Genomic DNA, 17304 nt, shown 5'->3' on the forward strand with positions numbered 1-17304 from the left:
ATCCAATTCCTATCAATGCAAACATATATGCTGCATTACATACCATTACAATGCATACCACTCCAGGTAAAATCAATCAACAAAATAATGATAAAACAATTTCATTGAATATTCAAACACAGTATATGAATGAAATGTTTATGAAATTACACAACACACAAAAGGGGGTATAAAGAAAGGAAGGTTAGCTAATTATTCAAGAAATTTATTAAAATATATTACTAAACTATTATTTCTCACTAAATCCAGGTTCAGTTTATGAACATTTGAAAGAAAGAGGAAAACAGTAATAAAAATAAAGTAACTGTATGAAAAGACATTTACTCAGAATGAAAATATGCTACATTTACAGCATGATGTAATCATGAAAACCGCCTTAAAAGTATTTTTGGTAAACTAATTATTTGACATGATGTATGTAACTGGTCGTCCCCAGGAAAGGGTGGCCCCGTTAAGTATTCCAAATGGAGATTGTATTATGCAGTCTGAAATGGTTTACATGAAATGGGTCTCATACATGAAATTATCATTTCTGGTAAGCATGAAAATTATTCTAAAACCAACATTAATTTAGAACAAGGCTGGACGTTTTGCAACAGAAAGGTTATACCAAAAAGATTAAACAAATAATAGATTTTACCTTTGTGACAAATTATAAAAAATATAGACCTACATTGAAATTATGTTATATTCCTAGACTTCGAGAGTACAACTAAATGGAAAATTATTTCATACCATGAATACATGAGATTCCAAGTTGAAGTATAAAGCACAGAGATCTGAGTTTGAGTGTGGGCCGATGACGCATGCATGATGGAAGGGTGCATGCAATGTAGGTAGTAGCACACACTTTCTTTCATACAAACATGTATAGCAGCAGACACCCGATCATAACCTTTATATGCTGACCCGCGTTTCAATGTTAATAGCCTAAAGGGCTGAGGTTTCCGACTGCCTAGTTCCTCTGAAACTAGACACAGATTTAGCTGAGAACATTCAGACTGACTAATTTCAGCAATTATCAGAAACCATAGCTCTTTGCTTAGGAATTCCAGCAGTCAGCGATCCACCTTTCCTAAAACCAAGGAACACGCTGCCCGATTTATTTCAAATTGGAGCTACAGTGTGTCCACGCATTTCTCTAGATACTGCCTAAATATGTCTCAATACAATTAAATCTTCTTATCTGTATTACAGGTAAAAGTTCTTTGCAATAATGTGAACCTTCAGACTGGCATCCCCATTTAATTCACAAATACAAGGGGCATACTATATTGTTTTACAATTTATTTTTTGTACGTCCGGGTATGGTTCACATCACTTTTGAAGGTGGTGACGTGCAACTAGTGTCTTGTTCCAGCGTTTGGTAGCAGCATACGCACAGGGGCCAACGAATGCACTCGTCATAACCATTTCATAACAACACTGTCGGCGTAGGAGCAGACAACATGGAAAGCAACCGTCAGAGACAGCCCTATACGACTTGGTTCCTATGGAAAGAAGGCGTGACCAGAGCAGAAATTCATCAGCGCTTGGTGGCTGTCTGTGAAGAGCATGTGCCGTCACGGAAAACAGTTTACAACTGGGTGGAAGGTTGGGAAACAGGGTGTACATCGGTGGACAAGGGAATCAGTTCTGGAAGGATGTGACAGTGTCAACACCAGCCAACATTGCCGGGGTCGAACAGGCCACCCAAGGAAACAAATGCATCACGTTTACGGAAATGGAGGCAGCCACCGGAATTCGCTGAAACACCCTGCAGCGGATCGTGCACAGCCGCTTATAGTTGGGGAAGGTGTCATCCACATGGGTGCCTAGACTCTTGTCTGCAGACAAAAAGCAGAGGCGTGTGGACGTGTGCAAAGAATTTTTGCAATGCCATGATCAAGATCCAGCTGTCTTCATGGCTAGGCTTGTGACTGGTGATGAGACATGGCTCCATTACCATGAGCCACAAACAAAACAACAATTGATGCAATGGAAGCATAGGGGCAGTCCACCGCCAAAGAAATGTTGAACAGTACCATTAGTTGGATTTCTGCAGCGGTCATGCTTTCTTTCCATAGGAACCAAGTCGTATAGCGCTGCCCCTGATGGTTGCTTTCTAGGTTATCTGCTCCTACGCTGACAATGTTGTTATGAAACGGCTGTGACGAGTGCATTCGTTGGCTCCTGTGCAAGCTGCTACGAAATGGTGGAACAAGACACTAGTTACACCTTCAAAAGTGAAATGTGAACCATACCCGGACATACGAAAAATAAAGTGTAAAACAATATAGTACGCCCTTCATACATAGTACCTGAAAGTATTGATCTAAAGAGACTCGTCTCAATGCATGATGAATACAACTTCAATACTGGCAAACAAGCATCTCAGGCTGAAATCAACCCTAATAGGGTGAAGACAGCCATCCCACCAGGTTATTTTAACTGGCTGTCATACACAACACATGCTACTTCGGCCCAGACCAAACAATATGTTTACAACAACTAATCTTTTCCACAAAATCAGTTTCATGTAATTGAACAGTGTCGTTATCAGCACTACAATTATCTTCATTAAAGAGAAATATTAGCATTTCTTTACAACACCCTCCATAATACTTCATCCTCTTATCTTACAGCTAAAGCTTCTTTGCTCTAATGGGAACCTTCTGTCTGGCGTCTCCATTTAATTCATAACTACATAGTAACTGAAAGTGCTGATCAACTGACATCAAACTACCAACTAGAGCATTAACAAACAGTACTCATGATGACCACAAAGAGTACTTCCAAAATTTTCATTCCTTTTCCAGTAAACAGATGGAAATGATTACTCTCAGTTAAATTTGACAGTGCAGTACATGTGCCATGACTTTCTGCTATCCATGTCACTCATTCCTACAAGCAGAAAACTGCATCTCAGCTATAGAGTTTACAGCCTGTTCCAGTTGGAGAAAGCATGTTATCACTAGTTGCTGCTCATAGGAACATTATACCGTAGCATCATTGCTTTGCTATAATGTGAATCTTCTGTCCAGCATCTACATTTAATTCATAAATACAAAGAATCTGAAAGTACTGACCTACCAACATAAATGTATAAAAGAGTAGAGAATTAGAAAAACAGTAGTCACGATTGATAAAAAGAACAAAATTTTCATTTATTTTTCAGTAAACAGATGGAAAGGAGTACTCTCAAAATATAACAATGACTTAGGAGTACTTCAGATGTGAGGAGAAGATACTGCAGAATTATATACAGAAGGGGATCTACGCATACTTTTACTTTGATGGCTTTACTCCCGTCATTTAATTTCTGGGTACCAGGTCACTAATAGTGCAAGCTGAAGTTTGCAGATGATTTATTCCATCACACTTGCAGAGAGATTCTTACTGTGTTAAAAGTACAGCAATGCTTTCCAAACTGGGTGTCACCTGAAGGTTTATGGGTGACGTGATCTGGACTCGGAAAGTGGAAGAAAGCGGCTATGAAATGTTCCAAAATATGTACCTCACAGTGTAATTTCAAGAAAGGAATTACAAATATTCAATATTACTCGAAGATAAACTTACAAGTTACTTCCCAGATCTAAACATCCAAAAATTCATCTAAGTCTCACTGGAGGTTAGTGGAATTTCATTGATAGAATAATTATTATCTGACAAGTTTAAAAATGATAGGAACTTGGACAAATTCCACAGTTTGCTTCAAGGAAATTTTCCTTGTCTGGCTAAACAAGCTCATGTGGTTTTGTTGCAGTTTCTGCAAAATATTTTTATGAAGTAGGATTTTCTGTGATGTCCACCATCAAAACAGTTGATGATGGCAGTTTAAAAAAGCTCGCTGAAGAAATGCAAGTGAATTTATCCTGTTTTTGCCCAAACAAAACGGGAAAATGTTAAGTCAAACTTAAGTACGAGCAACTAAACCTTACGGGTGAAAATGCTAGTGTGTTTTCCTCCTCTTAGAATTACATGTTTTTCTACCTTGTACAAAAATGTAAATAATATTGGAAATAATGGGAATTTGTTTCATCTTATGAAGGGAGCATAAATAGCTTGCGTATGGGATACTTTCAATTCAATGGTAGGGCAATGCACAAAATTTTAGTCTCCTCCAGTCAGAGAAAGCATGTTACCACTAGTGAGAAGGTTATTTGCACAAAAAGAAAATCAGATTTCTTGAGCATAAAGAATTCTGTAACAACTTTAATTTTGACAAGTAGCAACAGTAAAAAAAGTTGGAATAGCATTTAGTGATAAAAATGTTAATTCAATATACCTCCCAAAATTAAGTTCCAATTTAAAAATACAAACAGAATAAACGTTGTTATATCATGTAACCATCAAACATCCTTTTCTTACATGCACCAAGAAAACATCTCAACTCAAATTCATATTGGCTTCGTCATTTTAAACAAATATTTGCGACACATGCATTTTCAAGTACATGGCATACAAAACTTCTATGGGTTCATACTTGGCAGTACAAACATCTCATTTCATAGCTGCAGAAAAACAAATTTAAATAGAAGGAAAGAGAGAGAGAATCAAAGTACATAAGAGTGTATGCTCAGCAAAGTTAGTATGAAACGACATAGCCAACCTAATTTTTACAGAACAGCTATAGGTTTGAACACAGAAGCAGCAATGGAAGTATTCATAAACCAGACACAGATGAGAGCAGTCTGCTTTTAACACAACCATCACAGTAAATCCAGAGGACATTTTGACGAGTGCTTCTGTAAAAGTATGCAGGTTTGTAAAGACATAGGGCCGATTGCGGAAACGATGACTAGTCTGAAACCTTACACAACGTCTAAGTCTAGCACTATCTTCCATTGCATAAACAATGTTCAGCCAGTGTTTAGCTAGACATCCTTAAGTTTCAATATTGGTTTGAAAATGGAAATAGAAGCATCTTCCATGCAACTCTTTGCTTGTCGCAACCAATGAAATTCGTCGGAGCATGCACTAAACGTTAGTCAGCTGTCGTCTTCCAACAAATTACTCAAATATGGCTAAGCATGAGCATGATTTGCCCATAGATAAGAATATCTACCGCTTTCGATGGAAATGAAATCTCATAATATTATCAACACTAAAGCAACACCACACCATACGAGGAAGTATAGCTTTGGTTATAGTGTTGTTACGGTGAGTGTAATCTAAATATCTTCAGTGAAAGGCAGATGAAACTATAGTACTTTGTAACCGAATGAGTTGTATGGGCCATACAGATATAGCTTGCATTCTAGAGATCATACGTTCGAAACACACCATCGGCAGCCCTGAAGATTGTTTTCCGTTGTTTCCCTGTTTTTACATCAGGCAAATACTGGCGTTATTATGGCCACAGCTCTTCCTTCCCAGTCCTTGCCTTTTCCTATCTCATAGTTTCTGAAATCTTACCTGAATAAGCATGACGATTATCCGAAAAGAAAAAAAAAAAACACCTCTCAATCACGCGCACAATCTATTTTTTAGTTCCGCTATTATGTGTAGTTACTTGGCAGTCAATATCACTGAATCCCTCCCGGATCATGTGAGACAGCCCTCTGACGATCAGGACAAGTTATTTTGATATGGATGTAGTCGAAGTGACCTATAATTCCAGGGAAATTATCGCAAATATAATAAAATATATCGGCTGCCAACAATTGTATTCCAATTGACAGTTACCGGACTATCCCTTGTGTCATATGTTTCATGGTGCATAACTTTTAATTGTGATTCACTCTTAAAATTAAAGGTTAAACAGTGTTCTCTGCAGTGTTTAAATAGGGCCAGTTGAACATTGGTTTTAGACAGTGTCTAAGTGATAAATAAAGTCTTTGCAATGCAGCAGAAATAGTTAGATGCTGTTTAACAGTAAACATTGTCTAAATACCGTTTCTGCAATTGGCCCATATTCTTCAGGGGAGTTCAACACTGTTCAGTGATGCTAGCCAGTTCAAAAAATGTGCCTACATGAATTTTCAATGACTCCAATACTCGTGCATTCTAAAATGCAGTTGGGAAACTAGATCCTGGATAGTACTTAGTGAACAAGGGGAATCTAGGTTTCACACTCCAGGATAGACACTTCTTCAGCTCATCCACCTCAGATACTCTGTTTTATGAAGCCACTTTTACGAAATTAAATAAGTTTTTGACACGGCTAGTACAGCACTCTTGATTCATTATTAATTGAATTCCTAGTAACTTGTTTCCTGTCTCATAAAAGCTCCACAGATGTACATTTTAACACTGACAAGCTGAATGTCCTAGAGCAGCCATTCCCAATCTGTGGTCCGCAACGTTAATCCAAGGGGTCCACAATAATAATGTAAGTTGCAAGTACTTAAAGGGGGAAAATTTAGTAAACACAGGTTATATGAACGAATAATATCCCTCAGATTTTATGATTATTTCTGTCTGAAGTGGATGACAGTAACTGTTCTGTGGCAAATCAAAAGTAAAGTCCGGTGAAGCTGAATAAATATTATTAAAACAGAAATATAAACATTCATACATTAGTGTACATAGAATATCAGTTGCAATTTACTATGTCACTGCGCTTTAGTATGTGTTGTTTGTCAAGTCTTTCTGCAACTGAAGTTCTTTGCTCAGCGTGATTATTAGATTGTTAAGTTTTCCGATCCTTGCCAGTAGGCCATAATTCAATAATAATAATAATAATAATAATAATAATAATAATAATAATAATAATAGACCAGGTATCCTGCTATTTGGTGAAAAATGTTACAACTTTACAATTTTCGTAAAATGTGTTCATTGTCCTAATTAAAGAAGGTTATCCTAGAAACTTTTGACATCCATTTTTCGGTGTGAACTCCCCGCACTAGTCATGGATGAAGATATTCAGAATTCACAGAAATACCCCTAGACATTCGTTAGACCACAACAGGTAGGTAATAAAAGGCAACACGATGAAATGCAATGCCACAGAAGAAAGCCATGTCTGTACCAAAATAGTAGTCGTATGTACATATACTGTATATTTCTGTGTAATCATATTTATTGTCACATAATTTCAATCTTGATTTTTACTGAGCCAATTATCATCTTCACTGATGTATAACTCTTAACTTGGCCAATAGATGGTCCAAGTTAGCTTACCAATAAATGCCTTAGTAGGTCTTCGTTAGGGGGTTAGTTTGGTACATAGCCAGTTACGCCAGTGCAGTTAAGTATGTCGCCTTATGCTAACAAGTCGATCATTTGTATTAACGTAGAAACTACCTCCGCTCTTACATGTACTCAAGCTGCAGGAATCCAGAAGCGAAGAGTACTAAAGTATAATAGTACTCGCAGACAATAATGGATTGTTGGTAAGACTTGGGAGAAAGGAGACGAAGTGCTCGACTAAGTGATATGTTCCAAGCTGTCTGGAGAGATGGCGTGGAAAGACATTAGTAGACGACTAAGTTTGAGGGGTGACTTGAAAAGTTGAAAAGATCACAATATGAAGATAAAGTCGGAATTCAGAAGGGCAAACTGGGTTTACCAAGGGAGATGTTCAATAAATTTCCAATTTCTTTGAAATCATTTAAGATAAGCCTAGGAAAACAACAATCTGCCAACTGGGTGACTGCCCTAAATGCAGATCAGTAGTAACTGAAAGATTTATTGACATGTTCATTGAAGTATACGCCTCATTCGAGTAGTGATGCAACTGAATGTGTTTCGGAAACCTCAACCGCCATTAGGAAAAACAATGAATAAGTGCAAAAACACCATAAATACGACTACAAATACCTGGAACTGGGATTTACAGTGTTGAATGTTGGATATAATGGAAGTCCCTCTATGCGTTGTGTGGAGACATTTTATTGAGCGAGTGTAGGAAAGCATCGAAATTAAAACCTCTCCAAACTGTGCAGCTGATAAGCCAATTGACTACCTTTGCAATAAACTCGCTGAACTTCATGAAATGACTAGAGTACTAACGGGTAGTGTACGGGAGGCAAGGAAAGTATAGTTTTAGCGTCATATAATGAGAATGAGAGAAGAGTGTGCCAAAAAAAACTTTTTCAGAGAAGTTAACAGGAAAGAGACCACCAAGACCCCAAAAGAGGTGGACAGATTCAGTGTGGGAGTGCATAGAGAAGAGGGGAGGAAAACCAGAAGATGTACTTAAAAGGGAGAAGAGTGGCAGAGAGACAAGCAGCGATGGAGGTCCTTGATTCACAACCCGACCCGGGAAGCTGGCAACGGGAAACAAAGATGATGACTATCAAGTTTTCCTGTTAATTAGAAAACATGGCCAAGCACATACCATTGGAGAGAGGCTATTACTATCTGCAGCGAAACGTATGGTAAATACTGTACTTGGGTGAAAAGCATTCAAAGCAATTGGGTGCTATACCATTGTCTGATAAAACAATCAAGCGAAAAATGAAGAAAAGCCAGAAATGAGATATATTGTTTGATATATATGCATTGCGGCTGGACAAAAGCACCATCATTTGTAACAATGTAAACTTAATAGCTTTCATTCTGTATGAATTTGAAAACATGATCCATAAGGATTGGCTGTCTTGTTCAACCTTACCCGCGCACGCGAATATATCTTTCAGGTCCTCAACACATTCATGACTGAAAATGGACTTAACTGGGAGCATTGCATTGGATTAACTAACTACCGATGGTGCTAGGGCCTAGTCTGGAAAATATAAAGGGGTAACTGCACACGTGAAGATTGTCGACCCTCGTGTAACGTGGACTCGTTGCATCCACTGTGAAGGAATAGTAACTTGCAACATGCCCACAGAACTGGATGATGTGCTGAAAGAAGCTTTGTTAGTTATTTCACTAAAGCCAGACCTCTATTTTCCGCGATATGCAAAGAGATGGGAAGTGACCATGAACATTTTCTCTTCCATACGGAGGTTAGGTGGTTGTCGAGAGGCAACATTCTGAACAGCTTGTTTGAACTGAGAGACGAAGTTGGGATATTTCTTCTCGATGGGAGATGCAACTTCAAAGGCTTCTTTAAGGATTTCTTGTGGCTTGCGAGGCTTTATTATTTAGCAGATATATTCAGTTGTTTGAATTCTAGTGTGCAAGGAATGCAAGCCACACTCTTCACAGTCCAAGACAAAATAATAAATAAAAGGAGTACTAGGGCATGCCAAATCAGCACAAGAAAGTTTGATTCTTTCCCAACGATTCATGAAGAAATACTACCAGAGAGTGTAAGTGATGTAATAGTGAAACACCTGGAATTGCTAAGATCTACACTCAAGACAATATTTTCCACCTCTAGTTGAGAAAATCAAGTAGCCAAAGTATCCTGTGACTCTTCGTTGAAGACCCTGTATCACAACCCCATGCCTGATTGATTTCCAGATCCATGCATGTCCCTTATACCTTGCAATTTCTAGAAAGGCAACACTGGATTTAATGCATTTCCTGACAAAATACCTGTGTGGGTGTACCTTTTCTACTTTCACAGCAATGAATAAGTACAGAAACAGAGTTACTGTAGAAGGTGATATTCGACTTAGAGTGACTATACATGAACCAGGCCTAAAACACTTGGTCCCCGGTAAACAGCTCAATCCATCCCATTGAATCAACAACTGCACCAAGTGAATTTTCTCAAGTAAGTTTCCAGACCTTAAGTATTATGTTCTGTGGCTAAGGGGTCCTTGACATGAATGCGATACGCAGAGGTGGCCCTAGTCACAAAAGGTTTTGGAAACCCTGTCCTAGAGAAATGAGATAATGCCTCAAACTAGACATCAAGCGACTTGGGTTAGATTCCGTAATGTAGCCATATTTCCATCTCCTTCACCCTAAGCACCAATCTCCTCAAGAGAAGCTATCCTCTGAAAGTATTTCCTAATTACATAACACTGTTTACGATGGCTCAATCAAAAGTTGAGGGGGCAGCAAGGAGGAAAGCGCTACCCCACAAATCTTCCCCAAGCAAATAAAGAATTTTCTATACCCACCAATATCCACTCCGCCCTATAGATGAAGTTGATGTTACTTAACATTTAACACATAGGAGACTGCCATATTTGAATGTGCTACCCTCCAGAAATCACAGGATTTTTAATGGTATTTAACATTTTTTCAATGCTAGGGTAAGCCACGATTTTAACAACTTTTGGAATATTTAGAAAGATACTTTCTTCTACATAAAAATGAGTTTTAATCATCATAATACTGCAGCAATTTTTAAATATAAATTTATTAAAAAAATAATTTTTACAAACTAAAAAAAAACTGCAGCTACGGAGGCCAGTTTGGTTAATATTTCGAAATCTGTCTAATATTTTGGACACATCTGCTGAAGCACACTAATACAGATTCTAACCTAATTGGTTGATTGTTTACGACCAGTAATTTGCTTTCCCAATGTTCATCCTTTGACAATGGGGTTGCATCGAGTTGCAGCAGGTTGTACATGGGAAACGCCCACATTTTAAGGAAGCCACATAGAACACTACACACTTCAGGAACCGGTATAAAACTATGTTACACTTCACACCAATTTTAAATTAGCTCATTATCTACATTTACTTGCCTGAAGAGCCAAAATCATCATGTTTACTTAGTGTGTAATTGTTATCCTCATAACTCGTGTCTTCCATAAGATCATTATCCATTATGGATTTGGTGTCAAAATTTCGTACACTTGAATTAGACATGCTAAATATTCATAAGAATTACACAAACAAGCCTGCCTCTCGAACACACTACTCTTGTCCGCATGTACCATCAGTACTTTCCTGCCCATTTCACAGCTGAGAATCAACGATGATGTATCCCCAGGTTATGTACTAACGTGGCCGTGTTATCAATGCCTTGAAAGAAGAGCTCTCGACTTATGTTCATAACTAGTGCATTTTGTGCTTACAAAAGCATTCAACTGTATCCTGATGAAGTTACAGCTCACTGAAACGGCAGCTACTATTTTTTAGCTACAATGAAAACGTGGCTGCAGATTCTCCGAGCTCCGTCAGCAGCAATGAAATAGCGTGCCCGTAGTTTCTACGAGCGGCGTCTCCAATGTGTTCAAGAACATGAAAATTTATGACAAATACACTGAAATTCACTTCGTAACTAAATTTTGGAAGACACTACAGTGTTTTCTCAAATGTTTCCTTTTAGTGAATGAATTAAGGATTGCCAAATCTAGCATACGGGTGATCATCTACAAAATCATGAAGTTGAGTTGAAGTAGAATGGGAAGAACGGCTGTTGCAAACCACAATTAAGTTAATAAATGCACAAAGCTGAAGAATTAAAAAAGTGAATAGAAGGCACTGAACATAAAATTTACTTTGCTATCACTGCCTTAAAAGAACTGTGTGAACAATGAAGGACTCTAGGCTACATTCTCTTACACAATGTCCTGAAACAGGTTTAGTTGCACTGAACATCAATGCTTTCATCACAATCACTCATAAGATTCTGCTCCTCCCACAAACTTCAGCCTAACTTCCATTAATAATTTCAGACCAGTAAAACTGATAAAATATACTGTAATCTGATGGAATGTAGTACTGTAGAAAACAGGTATGAAAGGATTGGGTGTCACAACCTCATAAAAGTCCAAACATTCTAAAATTATTGCTTAAATGATAACCATGATAAAATATACAAACTTGATGTCAAATTTTAGGACACAATGATTAAAAGTTAATAAACATCTATGACATTTTACAATCTTCAATGATGGCATTCACAATGAAACACTTCTCTTCATTTATATCCAAAATAGTGTACAAGTGAGAGAATAATTTTCACAGTAATTAAATTATATATGAGGAAATAATCATTACTAATCTGAAACAAATTCAATAAAATTAAATCACACTAATACACTGTAAGCATGGAAAAATTAAAATAGCTCAGTTCAGGCATACCAGAGTAAGTAAGAGCCATAAAATGGATGAAACAATGTTTACCTGCAATATCAACTAGGTATATATTATTTTCCAAGAAGTAGGTTGAATATACATATCATGATACAGCCAAACATGCATCTGTACTGCAATTCTATATGTACGAAAAACACGGGTTAGTTAATAGTTGTCAATGCAGTAATCTTTTAAGTAGTCTAGATTTTAAATACATACAAAGTATGTTGTCGCAAGACTGGACTATAACTGAGTTTCCCAACAGAAAATAATTAGCAGCAAAGTTTTATCAGAGCACAAGAGCTATGCTATGCAATGAATAGGCACCAAGACTATATATTTTGTGCCTATCTGGACATATGGAGCAGCAACCATGGGTTACACCTAGGTTAAGGATACTTCAAGGAATGGAAATGAAGTTTATAAGAAGTGCATTACGAAAGACACTGGAGGATTGTATAAGAAGTTAGGAGATAAGGGCTGGTTTTGGAACAGAAAAGTTACAGGATAAAGTAGAAATATCCAAGATGAAGTGGTTTGGCAATGTGAAAAGGATGGAAGAACCAAGAAATCCAAATGAAATGTTCGAGTGAAAGGTGGAGGGGAGAAGACCTACAGGTAGAACAAGGAATAGGTGGATAAAGAAAATGGAGAAAACTGTGGAGCGGAGGGTCAGAGATTGGCCTTAAGGGTTCAGAGAAAAGTTGTTGAAAAATAGACAGAAATGGGTATTATCCATTCTTTACCCTACCTGAAAATGAGCCAGAAAATCAAAGATAAAGAAGAGGAAGACTGAGAAGAAAGTTGTGGAAGCCAAAATTGCACATACCAAAAAAATGAACATAACTGAATGCTCAAAGTTTGTGTCGATGTATCTCAAAGAAGCATTAAAATATCCTTAAAAAACCTAAGAATCTATTGCAAAAATTTAGTAGAAACTGAAGCATTATCTTTAGAACAATCATTACAAATACTGAACAGGCCCTCATAGGATAGATACAAAGCTCTCATGTTCTTAAATGGCCACTGCATTACTCCTAACAAGAAACAAAGAAGTGAAGCACAAGATTGTTTACCCTAAAAAAAAAGTATTATTCAGAAATAATGAATTTTTTTAAGCACTGAAAACAAATGGCACCTTTACATAGAATAGAAACAAAATACCATTACCACCTGATGAATTATAAGATGAAATACACAGTAAAATGGTTCCCAAAATGTTCCCTGTGACACTGTATGACAATGCTAGCTTACAGGAATGTTATGGAACACTGAAATGAGAAATGTTTTATTGTCCAATAACTGACATTTTGAGGCCTAAACCAATAGACATTATGTAAATAACTATTGGCTGTGTTCTAGTAAATACTGTTGAAGAGTAAGAATAAGCTTTGGATGTTAATGACCTGTTAGGGACACATACAGTTCAGAGAAATTTAATCATATTTGCACTATATTGAATTTATGTAAAGATGGGTCTCAGGCAGTTGCGAGTCATACAAAGCAGACATTATGCGAAGATCAATCTGAAAAGGGAGGGAGGGCTATGGTGTCCACTTCGAATCCAAGATTTTAAAAACTGGGAGATAGATTATTTCATCCTACAAATTATGGCAAATCATTTACATGAATCTCTTTGATCAATACATCTGGCACAGAGTATTTAATACAGTTGATCAGTTCATCAGAAATAAACAAAACTTGCTTGTTTCAATTTCAGAGGAAAAGTGTTATACTGTATATTATATATTTCTTTCAATGCACGTCTGGCACAGAGCATTTACATACTTATATTTGATGAGAGCATCAGAAATGGCTCTTACCTACCCGTTTGTGTAGAAGTCACCCAATTAAAATTACATGAAGCCATCCATGGAAACCCTTGAAAATAATTTTTAGGTCCATACTTGAATATTACGAGAGAGCAAGCATGGTTGGAACAGAAATACAGTAAATACTGTACTTGGAACATATAGACGTTCAGAGCTAAGTGATTTAGCTCAACATTTTAGTTCCAAACACAGTAGCTTCAACTCAAAGCACATTCTGGAAGAAAAGAATAATGGAAACTACTCATTCAATTATAATTTTGAAGTTGTGGCAGCTTTCTGAATATTTCTAGAGATCACATCCTCAATGAGCATATCACTGTCTGAAATTAAAAGATGAAGAAATATGGGGAAAAGGACAGAGAGAGTATGGTTGACATCCAGAGTGACTATGGAGTAAGATGCAACTGGCATATGAATGCAGACAGAATTCCAGTGAGGTGAGGTTAATTATCAATTAAGTATAGCACAGGCCACTGGCAAATACCACATGATAATAGTTACCACATTAATAGGTAAAAGCTATTATTCATATCTAAACAAATGATAAGCAGGAGTATAGACTTCCTTGCTCCATGTATTTACGAATGACAACTGTTAAGATGTTTTGATAAGTTCATTTTAACCAAGAGAACAAAATGTTCTTACATACAGTGAATACAGACTGAACATAATTTGAAAGGGCACTGACTAACTGTAAATGCAATGCCCATACCTTAGTTTAAGACTACCATTAACAAATTTTTAGTAATTGGATTTCAAACACTGTATGCATCCATTAACATGGTGGAGATGGGGCCACAGGGGAAAAACAAAGGAACTAATGACCTGGCAATGGAAAGGATTACAAATCCAGTACACTATTGGAACGCCGTAACAAAATCATGATCAAATTTTAAGAAATATAAACACGCATTACTACACCCATGGTCTAAGGTGGAGCGAATACAGAATTTATTGATGAAGACCCTCCTGGTAAACTTCACTTTTTGTTCATCACACGAGTCACCATATTTCACTGTTTGGTGAAAGGAGGGTGTCACAACATTACAGTCTCTTTATAACACACCATTCAGTACAAATACCGATTTGGTAAGCAAATTGCAAGAGCAAACTTTTGGTAGATCTTCACTGGAAGATTCAAACACAGTCCAGCTTGTTCAGGAAGTAACATTTTAACTTTGGCACAAGTATCCATCCATTCTCCCTGTAAATCACTGTACTGGAGTACCATCACACTAAGTCACAATATGAAATCACTAATAAGCTTTACTTGATAAAATACTTCCGAGCTGAGAGACTGGTGAATACTGAAAGGCACCCAAAGAATGTTATACAACTAACTGACTGAATATGGTCAATTTCAAACGTACACTTCAACTCAACCGAACTGATCAAAATTCAACTCCCCATATAGCTTTATCGTCCACATGGTGACAAACTCTCAATATTTTTTTAAGCAGGGACCACTGGATAGTGGAAGCCTTTACCTTCCACCCCTCCAGGGCCTTCATAGCCTGTATGGAGATGACTTTGCTTTGGGACCACTGGGAGAATAGATATGCAGAGCCAAAAATACAAAGTACATACCTCCTAAACAAATAGTACTGCCACCATACTGACTGAAAATTACACTGATAAAATACTCTTCCACCAAAAATTATTTCTTAGCAATTTGAACCAAAGTAAATTCTCAATTTCATATCTGAAACAGACACGCGACACTGTGGATCAGTTTCTATACAATTGTGTGGTCTGTGAATAAGTTTCCCTAACTTCACTCGTCACCACCATCTTCAGCAACGTCGCCTGAAACAGAAGAAATATAATTTGTACTTCACACAGTGAAAACATAGGATACATTCAATTATAGGAACATTATCAATAATTTCCCAGTCCTACAAACTTTCTAAAATAATATAAAATCTCTCCCCCTATTACTGCACTTGTAATTGAACAGATTATTCAGAAAAGCTAAATTTCAACAGAGACAAAAATTGTTCAAATTATTAACTAAAATGTTCATGACCGAGCTCGACAGCTGCAGTTGCTTAAGTGCGGCCAGTATCCAGTATTCGGGAGATAGTAGGTTCGAACCCCACTGTCGGCAGCCCTGAAAATGGTTTTCCGTGGTTTCCCATTTTCACACCAGGCAAATGCTGGGGCTGTATCTTAATTAAGGCCATGGCCGCTTCCTTCCCACTCCTAGCCCTTTCCTGTCACATCGTCGCCGTAAGACCTATCTGTGTCGGTACAACGTAAAACAACTAGCAAAAAAATAAAATAAAAAATGTTCATGAAACAAACATCTTCCATTAATACAACTTACTGAATTAAAATACAGCCTGTATCAGCACACCTTTGTGAAAATCATTTATATCAGAAATGGCCTTTGGAAACTGTTCCATCTTCAATGGATTCAGTAAATATTAAATGTTCAAAAATATAATAAAATTTATATAAGTATGTAGTCGTGATTATTAAAATGTTGAGAATCACTGTGCTTGTTATGGCAGATGTGTGATGAGATAGTCAATTACTTTTACTAATCAAGTAACTTCCATCCAATTATTTAAATAATAAACAGGTTTCAAATATCATTCATTCAAGAATCATATGAGTTTCAAACATCATGAAGTTGTTTTGCATAGAATAATCGGACACGTTATGAATAAAGTTTTCGATTGAAGTGTGTCGGATGCATAATCGATTGAAATAAGCATTAATTCAACAATGATGCAAAAGTTTAACGAGATCCACCTATTCAATACACACTGGGTTTAAAAAAATAAGATTTACATCTAGTCATTCTAATTTAACGGATCATGTTTTACCCATTGTATGGGCATCATCAGCCGTAATCTCATGCCTAAAAGATAAAGATCAGGATCCTGATTACTCTAGTCAAAATGTTACATAAAGAAATGTGTGTGTTATAAAAAATGAGAAAACTTGTAAGTTCCTAAATTACAATTTACACAATTAAAACATGTTTATAAATATGTACGAGAAAAATTCGTAATGTTGATGCAATCTTACATTGAAATCCTTAAAACATTTTTAAAGTAGCCAAACTATCCTTATTTACGTAAACAAAGTCTATGGCTAAAATTATGGCCTTGAGGTACAAGATCAAAATGAATGGAATCTGCTTAAAGGCAACCTAATTTGAAGTCGTAGAATGGTTACAACGATCCGTGAGTGGCTTAATCATTTAAAAAGGACAAATATTTTTGTAGAAAGTACAGCCGTGTGGTTGATGGAGTTATGGTGGTGTTATTAGACCCATATTTGTGAGGTGAGTCCACAGTCTTCTTATTTTTGTTGAAAAAATGATAGGTTCACAGCTGAGTGTTGCCATATGTGTCTTTACTAGCTGATGCGACTGTTTCTTCGTTGTGCTAATAGTCAAGTGGGAACGCTCATGCTTGATGTTGGCTATAGCTTGAATGTCAAGAACGACTATTGATGGATGTATGGTGCAGAATCTGTAATGAGGCGACAGTAGAAAGACTAAGTTTAAAGAAAGGACGGCTATGTTTGGCAGGAAACGCTGTGTGTACATTTACTTAACCTCTCGTTTTTTGTGGTATGAACTAGTTGTCTTTGCA

General features: G+C 36.9%; 1 protein-coding gene across 3 annotated transcripts in view; it reads right to left on the bottom strand.

Annotated features, from left to right (window-relative positions):
- Positions 1-305: 305 nt before the first annotated feature.
- The window catches only part of LOC136864190 (protein SET), a 267970-nt gene continuing 250971 nt past the window's right edge, over positions 306-17304 (bottom strand). For all 3 annotated transcript variants that reach the window (XM_067140857.2, XM_067140858.2, XM_067140859.2), the window contains exon 7: positions 306-15502. In XM_067140857.2, the coding sequence (XP_066996958.1) occupies positions 15471-15502 (32 nt within the window). In that variant the 3' untranslated portion in view covers positions 306-15470. The remainder of the gene's footprint in view (positions 15503-17304) is intronic.

The sequence above is a fragment of the Anabrus simplex genome, chromosome 2 (genome assembly GCF_040414725.1).
Source record: "Anabrus simplex isolate iqAnaSimp1 chromosome 2, ASM4041472v1, whole genome shotgun sequence".
In the NCBI taxonomy this organism is placed as follows: domain Eukaryota; kingdom Metazoa; phylum Arthropoda; class Insecta; order Orthoptera; family Tettigoniidae; genus Anabrus; species Anabrus simplex.